Source organism: Protopterus annectens, chromosome 4.part0, assembly GCF_019279795.1.
Source record: "Protopterus annectens isolate FY-2018-M chromosome 4.part0, PAN1.0, whole genome shotgun sequence".
Taxonomy (NCBI): Eukaryota; Metazoa; Chordata; order Ceratodontiformes; family Protopteridae; genus Protopterus; species Protopterus annectens.
The window spans coordinates 1,400,119,038-1,400,146,659 of NC_056733.1; the positions used below are offsets into that span (position 1 = coordinate 1,400,119,038).

At 43.7% G+C, this 27,622-nt stretch overlaps 1 protein-coding gene across 1 annotated transcript in view; it reads right to left on the bottom strand.

The window, feature by feature from the left end:
* Positions 1 to 27,622, bottom strand: part of SEC24A (SEC24 homolog A, COPII coat complex component) — a 2,581,543-nt gene that overhangs the window by 273,038 nt on the left and 2,280,883 nt on the right. Inside the window, exon 20 of the mRNA XM_044069234.1 lies at positions 22,833 to 22,937. Within this exon, the coding sequence (XP_043925169.1) occupies positions 22,833 to 22,937 (105 nt within the window). The remainder of the gene's footprint in view (positions 1 to 22,832; positions 22,938 to 27,622) is intronic.

Genomic DNA, 27,622 nt, shown 5'->3' on the forward strand with positions numbered 1-27,622 from the left:
ACCTGTAGCCTTGGTCTATGGTTTGCAAAATCCACTTGTCTTTTGTGATACAGTGCCAATTTTTCGAAAATAAGGCTAACTTTCCGCCTAAAGGTGCTGCTATTTGCTCCCTGGTAGGCGGTGTTAGAGCCAAGTCACTGTGATTGTCCTGTTGTAGTGGCAGTGGTTGTGTCTGTGCTTCGGTTATTGCCTTGCCACTGTCGTCCTCTGTAGGCACCTCCTCTGGATTGATTTCTGCCTCTAGAGCATCTAGTCCTGCCTCTTTGAGATTTTGAGGAGTCTGGAAAGGACCAATTTTTGGCAGACCAGTTCCTGCTAAACCTTGGGGGCTGAACCTGTAAGAAATCCTTAACTGTTTGTACAGATTTTGCCTTTTCTTCCATTTTCTTCATTACTTGCTGAGCAGGTGTACCAAATAGATGCTCCTATGGATAAGGCCAGTCTAACAGCTTTGCTTTAACATGATCCGGCAAGACCTGTTCTTTCAACCATGCATGTCTTCTTATCACTGTGCCAGTCATGGCTGATCTAAATGAAGCCTCCAGTGCATCATAGCCACATTTTAAAGAATGGTTACTAACCTGTTGGATGTTATTCACCATTTCTAAAACATATTTCTTATCTAAGGAGTCATCAGAGGACAGCTTCTTAGTTAACTGATCAAGCATAAACTCTTGGTATTGGATCATATGAAACTGACAGTTTAAAGCTCTAGCTGAGAGAGTAGCAGAGGTGTAAACTTTTTCCCCATCTCTCTAAGGACCTGGATTCCCTTTCAGAAGGAGTAGGGTTTTTGCTGAGGTCGAGGCTACTGCCTTAGGCCCCTGGGATATAGTCTCAGGATCTGCAAGTGGGGCCTTGTATGGGTGGTGATGAGTGTCTGGCACCCTGTAAAATCTATCTGGTTTGGCAGGGGCTGGAGGTAAAGTATCAGGAGCAGTGCAAACATCATTAAATGCATCATCCACAACAGGCAGTACTGGAGGTATAGCTAAGGGCCTATGTTGTGGTAAGTGCAGAAATGTCCTAAGCCTTTTTCTTGAATCTGAGAAATCTTGTCCCTGCCATTGGAATTGTTCTCTCATGGCATGTAAGGTTTGCCCAAAGGAAAATTCCTCTGGCGGAGAGGCAGATGGAATGGATTCTTCAGCATCGGAATCTTCATATGTAGACAAAGGAGCCTCTGGCTGGTCCGTAATGTCTGAGTCATCCGCAGAATCATCAGAGGACACTGGCTCGGGGGGCTCTGCTCTAGATCTCTTTTCTGGTGGCTGAGAGGCCCTGTCTGGGTGAGATTGGGATCCCCTAATTAAGGATATTAAATCCTCTGCCAGAGTAAGCATTTGTGAACTAGAAGTGGGCCTGTGTGAGGGGGGCTTAACAGGCACTGATTTAACAGTTTTGGCTGCTTTAGCCCTGGCAAAGGCCTTAATAGACATGGCTGCAGGAGGCCTAGCAGCACCACGTGCTGGGGTAGAGACATCCAAAGGGATGGTGTCTGATAAATCACTAGGATCCACAGTAGTAGGCAAAACTTCTGAGGCCGATTCAACTAAGGTAGCAGGAGCCTCAGTAGTAGTCATGGATTCGCTGAAGATTGACGGTATTCTCGGTTTCGGCGAAACCGAGACACTCGCTTTGCTTAACCGTGGTTTCGCGAAACCGCTGACCGCGAGTGCCGGTCTTTTCTTTGCGTTTTTTAACAATTTGGGAAGTCGGAGGATCCGACGGCATAATGTACGCAAAATCTGAGCGAAAAACTGTTCAGCAAACTCCGACCGACGCCTAAGCGTTCGTCGGTTGAAGGAAGCACAGGCCGAACAGGCTGCTACGTCGTGGTCTGGGCCTAAGCAAGGCAGACAGTAAGAGTGGAAATCTTTATGAGGTATTTGTTTCCCACAAGTTAAACAGTTATTGACTTTTTCTGACATCGGCTGAGGCAAGAAAGAGTCCCCAACGGGTACTTAGCTTTTAGAAGTCTTCGAAGTAGTATTCGGTAGTAGTAATCTCTGGATCTGACCGACCGGCACTTGCGAACAGCTTCTGCTTCGGGCGCCACGCGGCAAGAAAGACTGAGGAAAATGGCGCCGGCTGATGCCTTTATACCCGAAGACCAGCAGAGATGACGTCGGGTGAAGTGCGACATCAGCCGAAGCCGGACCCAGACTTTGGAATCCGGCCGACCGAAGGGCTGCCTGACGACAGGACAACCCATTTGTTATGACTGCAGATGCTACCTTGAAGGACATCCAGTGTGCCACACAATCACAGCCCTTAAGGCAAAATAACATACCCAACACACTAGTAATAGGTGACTCTATAGTCAGGCACACTGACGTCCCACTCACTAGGCTGAACAAGGAAAAGGTTACTATTAGCTGCCTGTCGGGTGCCAGGATCCGCCACATAACTCAAGCACTCAGGTCGCTCCAGAACAAGTACAAAATATGACTCTGTCATTGTCCATGTTGGTGTGAATGACCTGAGCTGTACCTCCCTGGACTACATGAAAACAGACATGGAGGAGCTCTCTGATCACGTAGCCCAGGCCAGTATGACCCTGACCCTGAGTAGCATCCTGCCCTCACCAAGAATGATACCACAGTATAGAGAGAAAATTATCAGTTTCAACAACTGGCTAAGCTTCTGGTGTCAGGGGATCCAGTGTCTGTCAGCCTGGGATGACATGCTCGACAAGCCATGCTGCTTCACTAGAGACGGCTTGCACCTGTCACCCTTAGGCTTTCGAATACTGGTCAAGGCTCTTACCACCCCCATAGTGCCTTTTTTAGGCAAGGCTCAAAAGACAAACCCACCGCCGTAAATAGCACAAGTAACAAAAAACTGAGGGTAATGCTACTCAATGCTAGAAGTCTAAACCTCAAAATGCATGCACTCGAGGCACTCCTCAGTATGGAGAAAATTGATATATGTGCAGTAACAGAAACCTGGTTTAAGGCTCCAGAGAGCACCCCAGCACTACCAAGCTACAACTCATACCATATATTTCGGCCACAAAACCCGGACTGAAATACAAAAGGCAGGGGAGAATCCATATTCATCTAGGATATCCACACCTCCAGGTTAGTGGCACAGCACGATGCTTCAGAGATCATCCACGTGCAACTAACAACGGGCAAAACTGCTTTTCAAATTATAGCTTGCTACAGATCACCCACCATGTCCCAGGACCCCCACTCTGCATTCCTGGAAACACTGGGAAACGTAAAGGTCCTACCAAACACCCTGATATTGGGTGATTTCAATTACCCAAACATTAACTGGGAGAACTACTCAAGTACAAACTCCCTTGCTCAACATTTCCTAGAATTTATAAACTCAAATGCCCTGGATCAACTGGTCAACACCCCCACCAGAGGTGACAACATATTGGACCTGGTCATCACCAACATGGGTGACCGGTGCTCCACACCAGAGGTCAACCCCTCGCTGGTTAGATCTGACCATAAACTAATCACTCTGGATATCCACATTTCGTCAATACCCCTGGTCAAAGAAACCACCATGAAAAACTTTTCAAAAGCAAACTTCACATTACTTAATACCGAGGTGAGAAGTTTCAAAGCCCCCATGCTAAAAGATAACGCTGTCCAAGCTGCAAAATCCTTTACTAATGCACTCTACGGGCACCTACAAGAATGCATGGATCGTGCTACCCCAGGACTCACTCCTCCAAGAAAAGGAAACCAGTCTGGTGGACCCCTGCCATAAACAAGATATACAATAGAAGGAGGAAACTAGTACAGAAAAGAGTAAAATCCCAAGAAGGGAAGACATCCCTGCTCAGTATCAGCAAGAAACTACGTTCCCTCATAAAATCATCCAAGGCTAGCTTTGAAAGAAAAATAGTCATGGACTCCAAAGATAACCACAAGGCATTCTTTAGCTATGTCAAGAATCTAAGTGGCAATTCTCAGATCTACTCAGAGTTAGTGCAGAATGGCACAAAATACACTGAACCGACTGATATAGCCAACATCCTGACAGACAGGCTCAGTGCAAACTTCACCCCCCTCTCATCCCCAAAAGGGTCCATAGTTATACCAGAAGAATGTAGTGCCCCTGAAATCACAGACACTCAGGTTAAAATACCTCTCTCCCAAGCCAAAAACACAGCATCAATGGGATCGGACGGTGTCCTAGGCTGCGTCCTACATGAGCTCAAAGATGAACTAACCCCTCACCTAAACACACTGTTTAAACTCAGCCTCTCCACAGGCTACGTGTCCACAGAGTGGCACAATGCAACAGTTATTCCACTCCACAAAGGTGGAGCCACAATGGACCCCAGGAACTATTGCCCTATAAGCCTGACTAGCTTGGTCTGCAAAGCTATGGAGCGCATCATCATGGATCTCATTAACAAAGACATTGGAAACCTCCAAACACTAGACCCTACCCAGTTCGGCTTTGTTAAGTGCAGATCGTGCCTCCTAAACCTGGTGGACTTCTTTGAGACAGTTACCAAGGCTATAGACGAGGGAAAGGTGGTCCACACAACCTACCTAGACCTCACAAAGGCCTTCGACACCATTCCCCACTCAGGTATTATAGACAAGCTCACCAGCCTGAACATAAACCCCTACGTCACGAGATGGGTTGCCAACTGGCTCACGGACAGAACCCACATGGTAAGAGTTGCGGGAGCTAGGTCTGACTCTAAACCAGTTACAAGTGGCCTTCCCCAGGGCTCAGTCCTAGGACCCCCCCCCCCTGTTCGGCATAGACTTCTCAGAGGTACAGGCAAGCACAGGAGGACTATGGCTGACCAAGTTCGCAGACGACTGCAAACTAGGGGCTATAATTGACTCTCCGGCTGACACAGACATCCTCCAAAATGGTCTCACTGAGACAGATACCTGGTGTCAAAACCATGGCCTCAAGCTAAATGCCAAAAAGTGCATAGTCATCCCATTTGGAAAAAACAAAGTACCCACAAACTACCACATAGGTGGTAGCCCCCTAAATACAGAAGATGTAATAAGGGGTCTGGAGACCCAAGTAGATCGTAACCGCCTTTGAAAAAAACATTGCCAAAGTTGTTAGAAAATCCTTCTATGTGGCCCACCTAATCACAAAACGGTTTGCATCCAGATCGAAAGAGGTCATTGGGCCGCTCTACGCATCACTCATCAGACCCATCATAGAGTACAATGCCCCATTTGGGATGTACCTTACAAGACACCTGCAACAACTGGAAAGACCACAGAAGTACCTCACCAAGAGGATCACTGGCCTCAAGCAGATGCCCTATGCAATTTGACTGAAGAAACTCCAGCTGTACGCTGTTGCATACCGCCTACTCAGAGGTGATCTCTGCCTAACATACAAGGCCATGTCCAACCTAGAATTGATGGACATGCTCCACCTAAAGAAAACCATATCCCCTCGAGCCACACGCTCCAGGGATCTAAACCTCACCACAACAATAAATAGGACGTACTAGAGGGATAGATTCCTGTCCCAGAGACTTCCCATGGTTTGGAACAAGATTCCAATCTACATTAGGCAGAGCTCCTCGCTAACTCTCTTCAATAGAAAATTTACCCCAGGGATCACTTCAATGGCTCTGTTGGACAGAGGCACAGGGAACTAATCTAAGGGGGTGGCGAAAGCCGACACATTCCGTCTAGGCTTATAAATGTCTTCAGACAGATAGCCTAGTGCCTACCTATGAACCTATAAGGCAGTAACAAACATATAACTAGTTGGTCAAGCTGAATTACAATCAGTCTGCATTTCTGCAGACTTCCAAACTGATCTCTTCATGCTTCTTATCAAGAATGCACTTAAAATGTGAAACCGTTATCAGAAATGGGGAAAAAAGAAGTTATGTACTCATCATAATGTTCCACCTGCGTTGTTCATTTTCATTCTTCCTCAACTGATGGGTTCAGATCCAATCCCTTAGATGCAACTCAGCCTTTGCTAAAGCTCATGGCAACCAAAAACTCTCAAGCTTCTCCCTTACCCATAATGCTCCAACCCCAAGTACCTCACATCTTGTTTGCAGATTTACTAGAAAGGAAATATTTGTAGAGAAATAGGAAGAAGACTATATCTGGAGCTCAATATAAAGGACAATAATGTCCAGAAAAACACTTATTCTTCCAGGAGTTTAGAAAGGATGGGGGTTGGTGGAAAGGGAGTCGAGGAAGAATGAAAATGGACAACACAAATGGAATGTTACGGTGAGTACATAAATTCTTTATCTGACGTCAATTTTCATTCTATCCTGAGGTGAAGGGAGACAATGCCCAGCTACCTAAGATCCTGGCTGGACTCAAGGAAGGATATTCCTGAGCACAGTTAAACCAAACAATGCTCTACCGCTGGAGACCAAATCCAATTTGTAATGAGCAACAAAGGTATGGGGAATGGCCCAAAGTTGCTGCAGTGCAAATATCATCCATGGACATTCTAGATTAAAAATCTAAGGAAGTTGCCATGAATCTAGTTGAATGGGCCCATAATGGTTTTGGTACGGTAATGCCTTATTTATTATAAATAAATGAAATACAATCAGTTAGCCATTTGGCTAAAGTTACTTTGGCAGCAGGATTTCCCAATTTTACTTCTGCAAATAAGACAAACAATTGGTCAGACTTTCTGATGTATTTTGTTCTATTTAGGCAAAAATGTAATTGTCTGTGGACATCCTGTAAATGTAAAATTTATTAACCCTTGTTAGCAGATTTAGGAAAGAATACTGGCAAACTGACAAACTAGCAAAACTAGGTGACGCAGTGGTGCGGTGGTTAACGTTGTTGCCTCTTAGCAAGAGGTTCTCCGGTTCGATTCTTGGCTGGGGTGCCTTCTGGGCGAAGTCTGCATGTTCTCCCTGCGTTCACGTAGGTTTCTCCCACATTCTAAAGACATGCGTCTGGAGCATTTCTCCCCGGGCCTCCACTGAAAATAAGCTCTGTCCTATTCGGACTTTCCCGGTCAACAAATGTTAAATAAATAAAATAAAATTAATTAATTAATTAATGGACTGATTGATATTTGATTATGACACCACTTTATGAAGAAATGATATGTTAGTTTGCAAGGTAAATAGTCTTATGCAAAATCAAGTATGGAGGTTTTGAGGATAAGGCTTGAATCTCAGAAATTTGTCTGGCAGAAGTAATGGCTACCAGAAAATTGTCTTCCAAAAAAGGTATTTAAGGTCACACACAGCTGCTGATTCAAATGGGAAATGAGTAAGAGCTTGCAGTACCAGATTCAGGTTCCAAGGGGGAGTAGGGTCTTTAAAAGAAGGTCTTAGAAGAAAAAATGCCTTTCAAAAAAGATATGCAGAGCTTATGAGAAGCAACCGAGAAACCCTCAAATCCAATGTGAAAATTCAATATAGCTGCTAACCGAACCTTAACTGTTAAGGAACTAGCTACTTCTTTAAAAAAAAGTATAGCCAAAAATTCCAAGATGTTATGTATGGGAGCTGAAAAAGGATCAACATTATTTTGGTGAGCCCAGTAAACAAACCTTTTCCATTTACTGGAGTAAAGCTTTCGTGTAGAGGGTTTATGGGAAGATAAAAGTATATATTAGACAGGTGAAGAGAGCATAGGTTGTCTGGTTATTAATGGAATTGGAGAAGCCAGGCCATCAGCCTGAGGTTTGATAAGTCTGAATGAATCATGCCTGTTGGACGATCTTGAGTCAGATCCATAATCCAGGGTTGGTGAAGTAAATGAGGCCAAAGGAAGGGGAACCAAATATGTCGAAGCCAGTAAGGTGCAATGACGACGGTTTTGCTCTTCAACATGGCAGCTTTCTGTAGGAATTTCAGAATTAATGGAATTGGAGGATAAGTGTAAAGAAGACTGGGGGGCCAATCATGAAGGAGAGCATCCGTTGGTGATCCCCCCTGTGGGGGATTACGGTAAGGTAGCTGCTGCATTTATTGTTTAGGGAAGAAGCAAAAAGATCACAGCAAGGCTGGCCCCAATGACTGAAAAACATTTCTGCTATGTTCTTGTTGACAGGCCACTTATGAGGTAGAAGAATGCACCTGTTCAGCTTGTCTGCTATCATGATGAATGTCCCTGGAATGTGCTTTGCTATGAGAAAGTAGTTGGATGAGATCGCCTACTGCCACACTCTAAGCACTTCTCGACACAAGGGATAAGATTTGGTTCCTCCTTGTTTACTGATGTACCAAACTACTGACATATTGTCTGTCTGAACTGCAATCATCACCAAAGGGAGAGCATTCTGAAAGGCCTGCAACACTAAAAGCACTGCTCTCATCCGTAGGACACTGATATGCAAGTTGGCCTCTTTGGAGGACCAGTGCCTTGGCCTGTTTTTTCCAGAAAATGCCCCCCCCCCCCCCCCCCCCACTGGGAAGCATCCATGGTCACTATGGCCTTGGGCTGAGTGGGAATGAATGGATGGCCTTGTAGAACCTGGTCCAATTGAATCCACTATTGAGATCCTTCTTGCATGTGTGGATGATCTGTATTGGGGTTGATATGGGTTGGTAAAGTATTGACCATTGTGTTGCTGGCATCCACTAAAGGATCCTCATGTAAAATCTGGCTAAAAGTACTAACGCTATAGCCGCTGAAATGATCTTAAAAATTGAAGGACCAAGCAGGATGAAATCCTGGCACTGCAGATTATTTTTTTGACCTGTGACTTTATAGTCTGAACCCTTGAAAGAGGTAGTGAGGCTATCACTGACTTTGGGTTGAACAATGCTCCTATATACTCTAGATTTTGAGTTGGTTCTTGCTGAGACTTCTCATAGTTCATGGTTATCCCCAGATGATAATATGTCTGGAGAACCTGATCTCTTGCCCTTGTTAACCGATGCCTGGTCAGGTGGTAATGACTGAGTCATCTAGATATAGAAACACTCGGAATCCTTACTGTCTCAAGTGAGCTGTTACAACTGCCATATATTTAGTAAGTACCCTGAAGGCTGTGGTGAGACCACAGGGCAGAACTCTGAACTGGTAAGGACTGGCTCCCCCCTGGAAGTGTACACACCTTCTGGATTGCCTGTTCATCTTTGTGTGACAGTACACATCATGAAGGTCTATTGAGCATATCAGATGTCCTTCCCCAGAAAAGGGAGAATGGACTGAACCATGACCATCTGGAACTTGGTAAGTCAAACTGACTTTATTGAAGTTGCTGAGATTCAAAACTGGTTTTCAGTCCCCTGTTTTCTTTGGCACCAGAAAGAATCTTGAGTAAGTTCCAGATTCTAACTGGTCTGGTGGCACCTCTTGGATGACTCTTTTCTAGCAGCTTTTGTACCTGAATTGCTGCTTTATCCACTGACTGGGTGGAACAGTGGGGATTTTTCATGAAATTGGAGAAGGAAGGGAGAACAGTGTCTATATTATGTCAGAGAAATGGCATTACAGCAAATGCTGTTTCGCCGACACATACAGAATGAAATATTAAAAGAGCGAAACCCCAGTTCAGTGAACTAACAAAACACAACATACCACTTAAAACATTACAAAGTGGGGGGCTTTGCCCCCCACCCCCCATGTGGAGGGCTGTGTCCCTCACATACCACCCATAACTAAATATACCAAGTCCGAGATCGCACTACAGTGGAGTAAAGGGCAATGTCATGGTTCAGGCCAAGCGATTTCCTTCCCTAGGAAAGAAATCTCTGATCTGAGCTTCCACTCTTTTCCGATTTAGTTCTATATGTGTCGGTGAAATGGCATTCACTGTAATGCCATTTCGCTGACATAATACAGACCCGGGAGAATGGTATTGTATAACCTCCAGAAATAATCCTCTGCACCTAAGTATCTGTTATTTCTATCCAGACAGGTGCAAGGATAGTTTTCCCCCCGACTGCCTCCAAAGTAGGGCAATTGGGCCTCCTTTTGGGAGTGCTGGAAGGGTCTGTGAAAGAATGAATCTCTGGACCCCTGGTTTTGCATGCCACCTCTGCCACTGGGGTGGTGTCTACCATTACAGTTCCCCCTCTACTCCTGGGGGAGCTTCCTCCACGTGTGACCTGGAAAGGTCCCAGAGACTTTTTGAACCACATCTTTTGACTATGTCGTTGAATCCTGGAAAAGGATTTTTGCTGTGTTGAAAAACGTATGTCCATGGCAGAGAGGGTTTTCCATACTTCTCACACCTGGATAATGTGTATTTTACTTTCGGGCCAAAGACATGCTGTCAAAAGGAGCACTGATAAATGAAGACTTGAAGGGCTCTGCAAAATCACATAAGCACATCCAGGCATGCCTGTTGATGGAAATGCCTGAACCCTCTGTCCTTGAGGTCTCTTCGTCTAAATTCGAAATGAGCCTTATGGACGAATTAGAGACAGATTGAAGGATAGCCAAATGAAAAGTAAGAGATGACGGTACTTCCTCAGAAATGGATCCTGAGAGGGTATTTGAAAGCATTTTAATCAAACCCCTCTGTAACCTTGTGAAATGTGCCAAATAATTCAGTGACCTTAAGTGAAGGTGCTGAAGCATAGGCATGCTTCCCAAATCTGTCTATTTCCTGAGATTCCTTGTTGGGGAGATCAACAGCAGAACTGTCTTTGATAAATTCCTTTTTAGTGGCTGCTGACATGATCATGGCATCAACAGGAAAGTACAGTTTTGTACCTACCATAAATGTAGATGCTCGAGTGTATACCCTGCTGCAATCATCACACTTGGGTTATCCTGCCGTCAGGCGGTCCCGCAGTCAGCCCGAATTCCAAAGTCTTGGTCCGGCGTCAGTTGCTGTCACTTCTTCCCTGACGTCAGAGTGCCAGGGGTATATGAGGCATCCGACGCCATTTTCTTCAGTTTTTCTTGCCCCAGATGTCAGGTGCCCCTAATAGGTAGGCCAAAAAAAAAAAAAAAATATATATATATATATATATATACACATATAGCTATATGGGAAAAATAAAAAAAACCCTTGGGCACAAGCAAATACACCACAGAGGTAGTATAGAATAGAGTGGTAGAGAAGTTCAGCTAGTTCAGAGGGGATGGAGGGAGGGTAACCTGGACTGCAGCAGGGTATACACTCGAACATCTACATTTATGGTAGGTACAAAACTGTACTATGTTCATCGCGTTACCCTGCTGCAGTCATCACACTTGGGTAGAATCACAAAGCTAAGGATGGGAGGTGGAGTCAAACAGTGTTAGAGGAGGCTAGAAGGCCCTGCAAAACTGCAGTGGCGAAGCCAGCTCTAGTCTTAGAGTAAAGTGGTAAATGGTACTGTTTGGTGAAGGTGTGTCCTGAACTCCAAGTTGCAGCTTCCAGAATATCCTTGGTTGGTGCCCCCCCTGAGGAAGGCTGTAGATGTAGCTGCTGCCCTGGTAGAGTGGGGCCTTATGGTAGCAGGAACTGGTTTTCCATGGTGGGTGTAGCAAAAACATATGCAATGTCTTATCCATTTGGAAATGGTCTGTTTAGAGATAGCCTTTCCTTGTGGTGCTGTAGCACAGGATACAAAAAGCTGGTCAGATTTTCTGAAAACCTTAGTTTTATCCAAGTAGTAACGTAGCTGCCTGTGAATGTCCAAGGAATGCAGGAGTCTTTCTCCTTTGTTCTGCGGATTTGGAAAGAAGGTGGGTAAATGGATGGTTTGATTTAGAGCCACAATGGATACCACCTTAGGCATAAAGGAGGGGTTAGTTCATAGAGAATCTCTGTCTTGATGAAAAATGAGGAAAGGCTCTACTGCCATTAGTGCCTGAAGCTCTGAAACTCTTCTAGCTGAAGTAATTGCTAGCAGCAGGGCAGTTTTCCATGATATAAACTTTAAGTAAGCTGAGTAAGCTAGCTCAAAAGGAGGTAGCGTGAGTTTTTCCAGAACAAAGTTGAGGTCCCAAGTAGGTGTTGGTGCTCTCCTGGGTGGCCTAATGCTTTTGGCCCCTCTGAGAAACTGCCTTAGGAATGGATGAGAAAATAAGGGAGGATCCATGCTGTAGTGAGCAGAAATAGCTGAGGTGGGGATTTTAATAGATGAAATAGAAAGCCCTTTGTGTAACATCTCAGTTAAATATTGCAGAATCTGAGATATGTCAGGCTGAAGGGTATTTTGGCCTTCAGTTTGGTTCCAGGTGCAAAACTTTTTCCATTTGTCTGAGTAGGCTTTCCTGGTGCTGGGCCTCCTGGCCTCCAGAATAACATCCATAACAGCTTGTGAGAGAGGAGCTGGCTGGTTGCTTAGGTGATTTGCCATGCAGCCAGGTTTAAGGTTTTGAGCTGGCTGTGTAGAATCTGATTGTCTTGCTGCGTGAGCAGGTGGGTAATTTGTGGTAGAATCCATAATGGGCCCTGGGCCATATTCCTTAATAGTGGGTACCAGTGCTGGCGTGGCCAGTCTGGGGCAATGAGTATCATTCTGGGTCTCTCCAGCCTGACTTTCAGTAGCACCTTTGTGAGAAGGGGTAATGGAGGAAAGGCATATACTGTTAGCATTTTCCAACTGAAAGAGTGCGTCCACTTTCCAAGCTTGATGGTGAAAAGTCCTTGTGCAAAATTTTGTTAGCTGATAGTTTTGAGGGCTGGCAAACAGGTCTATGTCTGGGAGCCCCCATTTTTGAGTTATCATTGCGAATACTTGTGGATCCAGTTTCCACTCGTGGGGATCCATGATGTTTCTGCTTAGGTCGTCTGCCAATGTGTTCTTTTTTCCTGGCAGGAATTGAGCTTGTAATTGAACTTGGTAAGCCAGTGCTGTGTTCCACAAGGTCATTGCTTGCCTGCATACAGGGTAGGAGTGTGTACCCCCTTGTTTGTTTATGTACCACATTACTGTGGTGTTGTCTGTCCTTATGATAAGCTGTCCTGGATGTAAGAGGTCCTTGAAAGCTGTCAGAGCATTTTGTACAGCTAACATTTATTTTTGATTGATGTGCAGATTCCTTTGATCTGCAGTCCATATGCCTTGAATGCACCGTCCTGCCATGTGTGCCCCCCAGGCATAGTTTGATGCATCTTTTGTCATAGTTTGCCTGGCTGGGGGTAGGGTGAAAGGTTGACCCTTGTTGAGGTGACATGCCTGTGACCACCATAGAAACTCCTGTTGAAGGCAGGGAATGAGAGGTATCATAGTTTCCAAGCTGTGGCTGTGTTGAGTCCATACGCTTTTTAGGTACCACTGTAATTTCCTCATATGCAGTTTTGCAAATGGTATTAGTAGTATGCAAGATGCCATGAAGCCCAAGGCCTGCAGAATTTTTCTTGCAGGGAGTTGGGTCTTTGTTGGCATTGTTCTGAAGTATTGAGTTAATTGTAGTTGTTTGTCTGGCGTCAGATAAACCATCTGGGCCGTTGTATTCAAGCTGGCACCCAGGAATGTCATATTTTTTGAGGGCACTAGTTTTGATTTCTTTTCGTTTACTGTGTACTCTAGGCAACTTAGAAGATGTTTTACAAAAGCCAGGTGTTGTAAGAGAATGTCCTTGCTTTCTGCTTGGATGAGACAATCGTCAAGGTATGGGTATATTTGAATTCCTCTTTGTCTGCAGTATGCAATTACTGGTGCCAGGCATTTTGTGAAGACCCTGGGCACAGTAGATAAGCCAAAGGGAAGTGCAGAGAATTGGTAATGGGTTGAACCTGCAATGAAACGGAGGTATCCTCTGCAATTTTGTCTGATAGGGACATGCAGGTATGCCTCCTTGAGGTCCAACGTTACTAGCCAAGCTTTCTTGCCCAACATGGGAAGAAGCTGCTGTAGTGTTAGCATCTTGAATTTGGGTACTTGCAAGAAGGTGTTTAAAATTGAAAGGTCCAGAATGGGTCTCCAAGCATTGTCCTTTCTGGGGACTAGAAAGAGCCTTGAGTAAAATCCTTGGCCTTGCTCCTGTGTAGGTACCAGTTGAATGGCTCTCATGTTCATGAGAGCTGTAATTTGTTTTTGTGCCTCTGCCCATTGATTTTGTGGCAGGTTTGGCATTCCTTTTATCCTTGGCAAGGTGTGGAAATGGAATCTGTATCCGTGTGAGGTAATGTCTAGGACCCATTTGTCCTTTGTGACGATGCGCCAGTTGTCTGCAAAAAGTGCTAATTTTCCTCCCAAGGGAGCTGCCAAGAGAGTTTTGCTTGGCAGTTTGAGGTTTAAGTCATTATGTTTGCCCTCTAGTAGTTTGGGACCCGTCTTCTCCTCCCTTCTGTGTTGCAGTGCCCCATTGGCGCGGTTTGTAAGGGATTTGTGCTTGTCCTCTGCCCCTTGGGCGCCTGTATTTACCCCTCTGTGGTCTGTTAGAAGATGGAAAGGACCAATTTTTTGTTGGCCAATTTCTGCTGAAGCGTGGGGGCTGTACCTGTAAGAAATCTTTGACCGTCTGTATAGATTTTGCCCTATCCTCCATTTTCTTTAAAACGTCCTCTGCTTTAACCCCAAATAAGACATCCTGCTGTAAGGGTGCATCCAGTAACTTTGCTTTAACATGATCAGGCAGAGATTGTTCCTTTAACCAAGCATGCCTACGTATAACTGACCCAGTAACAGCTGCTCTAGAGGAAGCTTCCAAGGCATCAAAACCACATTGTAAAGTATGTTTGCCCACCTGTTCAGCTGCATGCAACAGATCTTGCATTTCCTTGAATTCAGACTGTTGAGGGTGCGTGCCCATATTTTGTTTTATTTGAGACATTAGGAATTGCTGGTATTTAAGCATGTGAAATTGACAATTTAGTGCTCTCATAGTTAGAGTAGCTGAGGTGTAAACCTTCTCCCCCACCTATCTAGTGCTCTGGAGTCCCTTTCTGAGGGTACAGGATTTTTAGCCATAGAAGCCTTAGCCCCTTTGGGAACCTAGGAGATTGTCTCTGGATCAGCAACAGGGCTTTTGTAAAGGAATTTGTGTGAGTCAGGCACTCTATAGTATCTATCTGGTTTGACTGGAGCAGGAGGCAGAGAATCTGGATTTAGACTAGATTCTAAGAAAACATCATCCACAATGTCCAAAACTGGGAGGATAGCAAGTGGTCTGTGCTGGGGGAGTAAAAGAAACTCTCGGAGCCTTTTCTTTGAGTCGGAGTAGTCCTGGCCTTCCCAGTGGAAATGTTCCCTCATGGTATGTAAGGTTTCCCCAAAGGAATAATCTTCAGGGGGAGAAGCTGAGGGAATGGAGTCTTCAGCATCAGAATCTTCATAAGGGGGAAAGGAGTAATCCTGTTCCTCAGAGGAACCTAAGGAAACAGACACTTGATCAGAGGAGGCATAATCCTCCTCTTGTCTAGGCCTTTTGTCAGGGGGAGGGGGTTGGGAACCCCTGATCAAAGAAATCAAATCTTCAGCCATTTTAACATCTGTTTCTTAGGCATAGGGCCTTGACATGGAGACTGAAGTGTAGGCTTTTTTTGTTTTAGAGGAGTCTTAAGCTTAGCATAAGATTTTATGGTGAGAATAATCGGTCTGAAGACACCTTCAGAAACCGAAGGTGTTTCTACAGCACCGGCTTCCCCTACTGCAATGTCGTCGGTAGGGCCTAAAGAAAATGGCTGCGTCGGCCTAGAACTCTGTGCTGGGGGATCCGAAGCGGTCTGGGGATCCAATTCTGCGGTAGCCAGGGGCTGCATAGGCGCCTCACTGAAAACCGGCGACCGGCCCAGCCGAGGCCTTGGAGTCTGGCTTGGATCTAGGCTGCCTGTCTTTATCTTTGCATTTTTTATGCACGCCAGTAGTCGGTTGATCCGACGGCATAGTGTAATTAAATTTTCTACCAAAATAGTGTTGTGCAAAATCAAAGCGTCGCTTTATAGTTCGCTTATTGAACCTAGCACAAAACCGACAACCAGTGACATTGTGGTCTGGGCCTAGGCAAGGTGTACAAAAAGAATGAAAGTCCTTATGAGGTATTTGCTTCCCACAAGAAATGCAATTGTTAACTTTTTCTGATATCGGACTGAGGCAAGAAAAGGTTCCCCAACGGGGTACTTAGCTTTGAAGACTTCGGACTGAAACTCGATTCGAAAATCTCAGGTGTTGGCCGACCGGCACTTGCGAACTTGCTTCTGCTTCGGGCACCGCACGGAAAGAAAGACTGAAGAAAATGTCGTTGGATGCCTCTGATATACCCCTGGTGCTCTGACATCAGGGAGGAAGCAACAGCAACCGACGCCGGACCAAGACTTTGGAATTCGGGCCGACTGCGGGACCGCCTGACGGCAGGATAACCCAAGTGTGATGACTGCAGCAGGGTAACACGATGAACATCTCCTTTTCCACAAAATTGCTTGTTCTCTGGTGGCACCATAATTTTGTCAGGTATCTGAGGTATTGGTTCAACTGTGTCGGGATCCTGTTGTGCCCGCTAAGAGATCAACTCAATGAGCTCGTTTGCAGGCGGAGTCACCCAGGAGGTAGACGGGCCAGTACCAAAACCCTCCAGGAATACAGAGTCTTCAGATGAAGGGTTGCTGGACATCCAGTCACATCTCTGTTTTAAGATTTCAAGGAGGTCTCCAAATGAGACATCTTCAGGAGGTGACCATCAAGACCCTTCACTCTCATTGAAGTCTGTATCTTGAGTGCTAGACTCCTCTGGGGAGTCCAAGTGCTTCTTCTTGCATGTCTTCTTCTTAAGGACCTCCTCAGTGCGATGCTCTAAGGAGGTATCAGAAGAAGTTGTGATACCCAGTTGGGAAGCCTGGGGTTTCAGTACAGGCTGTCCCTGTGGAAATGAAGGTTGAGACTCCAAGCGCTGAGACGTCAAGGCTGTAGACCAAGGATCCAAGGGGATAGGAATCATCTGTGTAGCTGAGACAGATAATGCTCTCTCCCATAGCCTGAAATGCAGACCTTCCCAGAGAGGATCTCAGATCCAAAAAGGCAAGCTTCTGTACCGTTATCCCTCCCTGATCCGAGGACAATCCCCCTCCCCCGAGGCAGAAGCTGGAGCCAAGCTAACCAGTACCGAGGCTCCAAGGTGCAGAGATGGCTCTGACAATTTTGGAGTCAACTCCAACACCTTGGAACTGACAGGGAAGCCTTGGCTTCAAGAGCTCTCAGGATCCAACTGAACCAAAGTGCTCAGAGCGAACTTCGGATATGAAGATAAAAGTATCCTTGGATCAGAGTCAGACAGAGCTGGATGGCTAGGATCCAAGACTGTGAGTCGTGGAATGAGTCAGAGGAGGAACTGGAAGAGGGGGTGTGACTGAACATCAGATCTCCTGACCCGAAAAGGTAGGAGCCCAAGGGGCACCCATCAGTTTCTGCTCCGAGAGAATTCTTCTCAACACTCTCTCCACATCATCTTCTGTTAAGCTCCTGGAAGAATGAGTGGAAAATCCTGAAGGGGTCCTAGTTCTTTCCAGAAGGGACAGAGACCCTGCAGGGAAGTGGATCTACTGAAAGGGAGTATCTAATCCTTGGAAGGTAAACGATACGGGTCTACTTTAAGTTCTCGAAAGCAGTAAAACCCGAATCGCGCGACACGGAAAGAGCAAACCACGAATACGTCGAACGAAACCGCAAAAGGGGAAATATCGAAATTGCATAGCTGGCCCGTCTGCGGTATAGCTCCGTAAGGTAAGTGTGTGACAGTTACGGACCTTAGGGTTATAGAGGGGTTAAGGTAAGTGCAAAGGTAGGTAGTGTATGTAAAGTTTTGTGTAGGTAATGTATGTAAGGTTTAGTGTAGGGTTTTGTTGAGTGTATGTGTGTGGAATATTTAGTTTGTTTGGGTATAGCTCCGTAGGGGAAGTGTGTGGTAGTTACGGACCTTAGAGTTAGGGAGGGGTTAAGGATAGTGCATAGACAGTTGTGTATGTGGGGTTAGAGTAGGGTTAACAGTAGGATTTTGGTGCTTTAATTTATGGTCAGAAGTAGGGATTTGGTTAGTGTATGTATGTTTTTTTATTGTGTTTGGGTAGGTAGTGTGTTGCGGGTGGTGAGTTGGCGGACTATGACGGTTCGAGGTTTACATTTTCGCGCTTTAGTACGTTCGACGTATCCGCGGTTCACTCTATGTGTCGTGCAATTCAGATTCTGTTTTTTCGTGTTTCGAGGGTATAAAGTAGACCCAAACAATAACGGACAGTGTAGCTGGATCAGTTGGCTTATGCATCGGATTCGAAGAAGTCTGATCCAATATGTCTTTTTGTTTTGGATCCGATGTTGAGGTCAAATCCAATGAATCTCTTTTAGTGAGCTTCAAATCCGAGGTTGAGGTCAGATCTGAAAATTTAGTCTTTTCCCCTTTAGGGTCTGAAGGAGAAGTCAGATCAGACGAAGGCCTTTTTCTAGGTTGCTCCAAAGCCTTAGAGGAAGAGATAGAAGTTCTCAAAAAAGGAGATTTAGACCTTTTAAATTTTTTAGGAGACATAGCTCCAGATAAAGTCTCTCCATAAGAAGAAGGTAGAAGCCCTTTTGATATCAACTTATTTTTTCTCTCTGCCAGTGCTCTAGAGTTAAACCCATGACAAAGAGAGCAATCTTCTTGTAGATGGAGCGGTCCCAGAAAGTACACACAAAGTGTGGACATTTTTTTAATCCAGCTGGACTCTCTACTTCCTCTGCCATGGTGGGAACAACAGTGAAGAAAACAAGCTAGAAGAAGTTGTGATACCCAGTTGGGAGAAAACTATGGAGAAAATTCAACAGTAGAAAATAAAGACATATATATATATATATATATATATATATATATATATATATATATATATATATATATATACACATTTTTTTTAAATCAAAGTGATAGGAAAGGAAATTACCAGCAATGGTAATATGAAAACTAAACAACAAGTAGAGAAAAGGATAAGAATACTTACAATAGTACTCAAAGGTACAAAAAAATGTACGGAAAGGAGAAAAGAGGGACAGAAAGATATTTTAACTAGAAGAAATGGCAAAAAAGTAGGCAATTAGGTGAGGGATTAATGACTACAAGAATGTTAAAGGTTTTGCTAGTAAAAAATACAAAATTAAAAAATGTAAAGACTTAACTGTTAGAGAGTAATGGTCACCATTTCTTCCACGTACAGCGGCAAATGAGATCTGGGGTACTTGGATTTGGAGCATTATGGGTAAGGGTGAAACTCAAGAGTTTTTGGTTGCCATTAACTTTAAGCAACAGCCGTGTCAGATCTGAAGGATTGGATCCGATCCCATCAGCTGAGAACAGAATAAAAATTAATATCAGATACATTATTTTCTCACCTGTATCGTCTCCTTTTGGAGTATTTAATCAACAGCTCCATTACTAGAAAATATCTTCAATGTTCATAGGTAGGTACTATGCTATCAGCCCAAGGGCCTAAGTAAGCCTAGCCAACAAGGTTCCCTGGCTTTCGCCACCCAAGAAAGTTATTTTTCTGTGCCCCTGTCGAGCAGAGCCACAATCCCGGGGTGAATTTCCTATTTCCCATCCACTATTCAAGATTTTTCTTGAAAAGTGCTAATGAGGAACTCTGTTTGACATAGATGGGTAACTTGTTCCAGAGTATGGGAAGTCTCTGGGACAGGAATCTATCTCTCCAGCATGTTCTATTTATTGTGGTGACAAGGTTTACATCCCTAGAACGTGTAGCTCGGAGGGACTGGGATTTCTTTAGGTGTAGCATGTTCAACAGCTCTGGGTTTGACTTAGCTTTGTATGTTAGGCAGAGATCACCTCAGAGTAGGTGATATGCTACGAAATAAAGATGGAGTTTTATGAGACTGTCAGCGTAGGGCATCTGGTTTGAGGCCGGTAATCCTCTTTGTGAGGTCCTTCTGCGGTCTTTCCAGTTGCTGCAGATGTCTTGTGAGGTAATTCCAAAAGGGGCATTGTACTCTATAATGGGTCTAATGAGTGACAAGTAGAGGGTAACAATGACCTCTTTTTTCCTGGATAAGAACCCTTTTGTGATGAAATGTGGCATGTAGAAGGATTTCCTGACCACTGTGGTGATGTGATTATCAAAGGAGAGAGTACTGTCCACCTGGGTCCCAAGGTCTCTTATCACACTTTCGGTGTTAAGTAGACTGCCGCCTATGTGGTAGTTCATGGGTACAGAGTTTTTACCAAAGGGGATGACAATGCACTTTTTGGCATTGGGCTTGAGGCCATGGCTCTGACACCAGGCATCTGTCTCAGTGAGGCCCTTCTGTAGGATGTCCACATTGTTTGGGGACTCGACTATGGCTCCTAGTTTGCAGTCATCTGCAAACTTCATTAGCCAGAGACCTTCTGTATTAGCCTGTACTTCAGAGAAGTAGATATCAAACAGGTGAGGACCCAGGACTGAACCCTGTGGTACTCCACTTGTCACTGGTTTGAAGTTGGATTTGGAGTCTGCAACTTTTACAGTGTGGGTTCTGAAAGTGAGCCAGATGGCAACCCATCTTGTGACGTAGGAATTTATACCTAGTTTACCTATAATTCCAGAATGGGGGATGGTGTTGAAAGCCTTGGCGAGGTCAAGATAGGCTGTGTGAACCACCTTACCCTCATCTACAGCTTTGGTGAGTGTCTCAAAGAAGTCAATCAGGTTCAGGAGACAAGATTTGCCTTTCACAAACCCGAACTGGGTAGGGTCCAGAGTTTGGAAGTTACCGATGTCTTTGTTTATAAGTTCCGTGATGATATGTTCCATGGCCTTGCAGACCCAGCTTGTCAGGCTAATAGGGCGATAGTTCACAGGGTATGTGGTGGCTTCCTCTTTGTGGAGTGGGATAACTGTTGCTGTGCACCATTCAGTGGGCACAAAGCCTGATGTAAGGCTATGATTGAACATGGTACTTAGGTGGGGAGCTAGTTTGTTCTGAAGTTCATGTAAAATTCAGCTTGGGATGTTGTCCGGTCCCCCATGGATGCTGTGTTCTTGGCTTTAGAGAGTGTAGTTTTTACCTGCGTAGTTGTGATTACAGGGACTTATTCTTCTGGTATAGATACAGGCCCTTTAGGGGGTGATAGGGGGGTAAAGTTAGCAATGAACCTATCTGCCAGGATGGTGGCAATATCAGTTGGTTTTGTAATTTTCGATTTTGATAATCCATTGAGATTCTTGACATAGCTATAGAATGCTTTGTGGTTGTCCTTAGAATCAGTGGTGATTTTGTTTTCATAACTAGCTTTAGAGGATTTTATGAAGGATCTCAGCTTCTTACTGAGGCTGACCAGGGAGCTCCTCCACTCATGGGATTTTACTCTCTTTTGCAAAAGTTTCTTCCTTCTGTTGTAGTGTTTGTTTATGGCAGGGAACCACCAGATTGGCTTCCTTTTTTTGGAGGATAGCATCTTGGTTCTGTTAGGGATAGCACAATCCATTTACTTCAGTAAGTGCTTACAACTGGATGGGTAATAGGAAATTCACCATGGGGATCACTTCTGTGGTTCTGCTTGACAGGGGCACAGGAAAATAATTTTCTTGGGTGGCGAAAGCCAGGGTACCTTTTTGGCTAGGCTTGTATAGGCCCTAGGGCCAATAGCCTAGTACCTACCTACCTATGAGTGCATTTGTGTATGATTCAGCAGTTGTAGCTGTATTGTCCATCTGCATGGGTGTCATGAAGTTCGCCACTTCTGTCTTAAGAAGCATGAAGTTGGCTTTGGAGAAATTCTTTACGGTGGTTTCCTTAATGGGGGTGGGGCGGAATGTGGATATTTAGGGTGATTAGCTTATGGTCGGATCTGACCAATGAGGAGTTGACTTCAGGTGTAGAACACCTGTTACTCATGTTGGTAATGACGAAGTCTAGGATATTGTTGCCCATGGTGGGTGTGTGGATAAGTTGATCCAGGACGTTGGAATTTATGAATTCCATAAAGTGTTGAGCGAAGGAGTTGGTACATGAGTAGTTTTCCCAGTTAATGGTGGGGTAGTTGAAATCGCTTATTATTAGGGTGTTGGGTTGAACCTTAATATTTTCCAGTATACCAAGAAAAGAAGAGTGGGAATCCTGGGGCATGGTGGAGGATCTGTAGCAAGCTACAATTTGGATTGCAGTTTTGCCCAGAGTTAGTTGCACTTGAATAATCTTGGATGCATTATGCTGAGCAACTAGCCTGGAGGTGTGGATATCCTTAATGAATATGGACACACCTCCTTAGTGTTTCGGTCCAGGTTAGATGGCCGAAAAGCGTGGTATGAATTATAACCTGGTAATGCAGGAGTGCGCTCTGGAGCCTTGAACCAGGTCTCAGTCACTGCACAGATATCTATGTTTTCCATTTTAAGCAGTGCCTCGAGTGAGTGCATTTTGAGGTTTTTGACTTCTAGCATTGAGTTGGATTACCCTCAGGTTTTGCTTGCCTGTACCTGTTATAGTGGGGGCAGTAATGACCATGATTACATCACGTCAGCAATATATGGACTTGCTGCCTTTGCTACTGTACAAATAAACTACCATGCATTAGTTCATGGTGTTACTTGCTATACTGTACCTTCTTTAAACAGCAAAATGAACCACTGATACAACTGCCAATGGGTAACAAATCATAACTGCTTAGTGCATTATAATCAATGTAAGTAATAAAAAAAGATCACAACATAATTTTATACCAAATATTATGAAGGGATCGTACAGTTAAATGAGTCAATAATTTTGATTTTCTAAATAACTCATTTAGTTTATTATTAAAATAAAATTACCGTAAAGGTCAAGATAGGACCATTACTAAACTGCACTGGCATAAAATGAGGTCATGGAATCAATAACAGTGCAACTTATTGTGAATCAAGATGCCCTAGTTTGTATGACAGTGATATAAAATTAAACAAAATGTTGAGATGTGATGGACGGAGACACTTAAAAGTAAAACAGATAGTACTTTTTGAGAAATACTCAAACACTAAGAAGTGCTTCCTTTTCTAGTCAGTCCACAACACTACTTGAAAACTTTATGGCATAGTGAAATACTTACTGAACCAGCATCCATAAGGTAGGCACCATCCCTACTCAGGTTTTCCACAGCAAGCTGAAGAATAGGAGGCTGAGGTACTGTTTTATCATCTACATGCAGAGAATCCTGCAAGACAGATGGGCATGTTTGTTTTATTAACATTAAAAAAAGACAATGCATTTTAATTCTATCAGTAAAATAATCCTGAATCACCTCTGCAGTATGCAACAGATAACTTCAACCCTTGCTAAGCCTACAGCTATGTAGAAAATACCTACCAGAGCTGATGTAGAAGGTGAATGACTAAAATAAAAGTAGGCATGGATATAGTGTATTACAGGTAGGTCTGCAGACCTATCTAAGTGTGAGTGTAAAATTAGGGGAAGATAACATGTTTGAGTGCAAGCCACTTTGTCAAGTGTGTGTATGATGGATCAGTTGAGTACAGTCTTTGTTGTTTAAGTGAGGTCAGGGAATGAAAGCATTTGTTTACAATTTTTGTCTGTGTGAGTGTGACAATGGCAGACAGTAGGTTTAAAAAGTTGATCCTTTCCCCACTGTTGCGTAATCTTGCAGTTAAGTATATATTAAGTAGTAGAGAATCTAGACCCTGTAAAAAAAAAAAAAAAAAACATTTTTGTTTGATATCCCTCAGAAGTTAGTGAAAGCTGCAGTTGATAAATGTTTCATTTTGCCAGCTTGGAAAAAAGGTAGTCTGTGGAACTGACATAAATTGAGACTACTGATTAATGTCATGTGCTTAGTAGCTTACATCCTTTTTTTTTTCCTAGTGGCAGATTATAATAAGGGGGAAACTGAGTGGCCACCCAATGCTTATGGTAGGCTGCCACTAACACTTTCTTTTGTTTGGATTATCTGGAAAAGTGCAGCTCTGGTGAAAAATATGGTACTATCATACTGGTAGTAAACTGCAATATTTGCCTGTGCTTGCTAGGTTTGCTAAGATGTGCTTCAGTGTTTTCAGAGAGCAAAGCACCTGGTCTGCATTCTATGCCATCAAAACATACAGACTCCATGGCTCTCCACAACCAAATACAGCATCTTGTAGTTGCATCTGAAAAGACTGCAAAGTTCTCCTTTAAAGAGGATTTGCATTGCAAATTAAAGCACCTACATAAAAAAGATGAAGGAATTTTACGCAAAATCCACACATTGTAAAACAGTGCAATAACAACATAATAATGCAAATGTTCACTTCAATCACTTTGCCTAACTTCATTGATCCCATTTTGTTTTCCTTGTTCTCTGTCAGACTGTGAATTGCAAAAAATAAAAAAAATAAAAAAAAATGCTTCTTGTAAAAAAGGTCACCAATAAAACAGAAGGGCTGACCTTAATTTTCAAAGTTCGTCTTCATTTGCTTTTAGGGGTTGAAGAAGCAGTTATAGAAACAAATAATGTCAAGGATGGGGACGGGACTGCATGCACTCAGTAGCCCATCACTTTGACAGCCACCTATAAAACATTACAATGCATCAGACTGCCACAATTAGACCTGGCTATTGCCAAATGAACCTCTTTTAGAATGGCACGACTTCTTGTTTCTAGAAATTGTAGATCTGTGTTCTAAGTATGAAACAAAATGCTTACTTTTCTTGTCCAGACAATTCATAATGAAGCTGTTACACTCTGGAAAGGTTCACTTATTGGAAATCTAGATTTAAATGTTTACATACAAAAGCATAATTTATTTTATTCTATTTATTTATTTAACATTTGTTAACCGGAAAAGTCAGACTTGGAACGTAGCCAATTTTCAGCGGAGGCCCAGGGAGAAATGCTCCAGATCCATGTCTTTGAATGTGAGAGGAAACGGGAGCACCCGGAGGAAACCCACACAAATGCAGGGAGGACATGCAGACTCCACACAGAAGGCACTCCAGCTGAGAATTGAATGGAGAACCTCTTGCTGTGAGGCGACAACGCTACCACTGCACAACTGCGCTGCCCCATAAGATAATAATGTTCTTCGTACTGATCACTGCTGCAGTAGCTTCTGCTATATAGGTTATATCCTGCCAAGGATATAACAGCGGGCCAGCTTCCAAAGCTTCAGGGCACCTTCTATGTACTCAAACTGTTGAGCAGCTCGAGATGAGCTGACTAAACGACACATTTAGGCGTGAAGCCCTTCTGAGCCGTACTGCCATGAACAGTATGCTCCTCTGAGGCTTTTGAGGATTGATGGTTGGCTTGTGCTTCCCTTTGCTGGGCAGATAAGTTCCTGTTGGGGAAAATACTTTCCATTTTCTTATATTTATCAATGTTTTATTACATTTCTCTTCAAGAAAGTTATTTTAAAGTTAGGAGTGTTGTATTTTTATAGACTGTGTCCAGACTGTAATTTTAAACAGAGCACCTTTTTTCTGTCAGTTTAAAAGTAGTGTAAAGTAATGTTTAAGAAGTGGCAATGGGGTTCCAAAAAAGAAGTCTCAAACCTTCCAAAGCCAAAGACAGCCCAACAAGTCTGAATGACTACTCAAGAAACCTTGTGAACTCCTCCCACCCTGGCCCCCTTTCCCTTCCAGAAAGTCTGAATCTCTACTTTCTTGCTTCAGACAAATGGGTTCTGAAAATCATTTTCCTGGGGATCAGTCTTCATCCTGCACATCAGACTTCTTTTTCCACCTGTTCTTCATCACATGGTGTTCCAAGAAGTGAGAGAACCAATTCCTTCTTCCCAGGTGGGGAAGGGGTTTTATTCAAGGATGTTCCTAGTGCCAAAGAAAGAAAATGCTTGGAGACCAATTCTGGACCTTTCTTTCCTAAACCTGTTTGTGATAGTGCCCAAATTCTAAATTATGTCACTTCACCATCTGTTACCTCTTCTTCCTCTTTCCTGGTAACACTAGCCTTAAAATATGCTTATCATCACATCTCTATTCATCCAAATATCAAGCATTTCTTAAGGTTTTGTGTGTCTGGATCATATTACCATTTCTCTACCTTACCCTTTGGACTATCCATTGAACCAAGAGTGTTCATGAAGTGTCTAGCCCTAATTATAGCTCATTGCAGGCTACATAGTAACCACATTTTCCATATTTATATGATTTGCTTATCTTTGCAGAGTCTTTTCCAAAATGTCAGGAATCTCTTTCTTGGGTAAGAGAGCTCTTGCACAAGCTGGGCTTCCAAGACATGTAAAAGTCTTTCTTGCCTCCCTTACACAGGATTGTATTTACTAGGATGTCAACAAGACCACTCAGTTCAGACAGCTTTTCTTCCACAAGAAAAAATAGATCTTTATTTAAATCTATTTCTAAGGTTTTCTACTCAGACTTCAATGATTGTGAGGGAATATCTCAGGATTGAGTCTCATGGCATATCTTATTCTCATGATATCCCTGACAAGATTCCACATGAGAAAGATAGAGTGGTATCTGAAATCTCTTTGGTCCCAGGATCAACAACCTTTATATTTTCAGATCCCAATACTGGGGTTTGTCAGAAGAGAAAATATTTTGGTGGGAACAACAGATATCCTTTACATCCATGACTCCCCTTCTCCCACCCTGCTCCAAAGCAGTCAGTCACCACAGATGTGTTGGACTTTGCTTGGGAAACAGTTTCAGGAGGGGATATAAGTGCAGGGTGTGGGGACACTAAGGACAGATGCAATCACATAAATATCAAGGAGATACTTGTCCTGATCAAAGCACTCAACTCTTAACCATGTTTGGTCCCTGAGACCTCTTCAAGTAGTTACAGGCAATACCACAGTCATGTGGTACATCAACAACAAGGGGGGGAACTAGGTTGTACCCCCTTTGCAGACTAGCCATGTAAGCTTGGGATATAGCTTCACAACATAATCTCACTCTACAGGCATCTTACATTCCATCAGAGCAAATCTGTGTGGCAGACAAGCTGTGCAGGACCAGGGCAGACTACCATGAATGGAAACTAGATCAGGGGTGTCTTTACAAGAGTTGATCCATCTGTGGAGAGGTTCCTCATGTTGATTTCTTTGCCTCCTGTCTGAACAATCACAATTTTGTTCCAGGGCTCCATGCAAAAAGGCCTGGAAGACAGATGTCCTTTCTTTTCTTTGGAAAGGAATGTTCTTGTATGGTCTTCCACCCTTTCCACGAATACCCAAGGTACTTCTGAAGATTCTGGAGGAATCCCCCCAAGACCACTGTGGTGACCTCCTTCTGGCCCAGGCAACCATCTTTCTCCCTTCTTATGAAAGTGACCAGGGGCAGTTAATAAAAGCTTCCTCACAGAATGGACTACTTAAACAAGAACAGGGATGTTTGATACACCCCAACATCAATCATCTTCAAATGACTGCCTGGGTGATAGGGTCTTAATTTCTTTTAGGCACCTGTTTTCTGAGGACATGCAGCAGGTACTAATGGAGGTAAGACAAACTGCTACTAGAAAATCATATATTAATAAATGGAAAAGGTTTGCCAGTTGGTGTCAACAACAGCATAACCAGCACTCTTTCAGGGGTAGTTGTTCCTTGGTTTTACAATATTTGTATGAGTTACTATTCTATGACCTTTCTTATTCCTCTATCAGGGTTCATTTATTGGCCATTTCAGCATATATCCTCCTTTTTCAATGCAGTCTCATGTCAAAATGTTCTTGAAAGGGATTTTGCATAACAGTAAACCTGTGACCCCTCCTTGGGATCTTAATTTTGTGTTAGAGAAGCTAACAGTTGCTCCACTTGAACTTGAGGTGCTTAACATGGAAGACAGTTTTACTGAGTACTCTGATCTCTGCAAGAAAGGCATCTGAGTTGCAAGCTCTTTTGGAGAGTCAACCCCATCTCACCT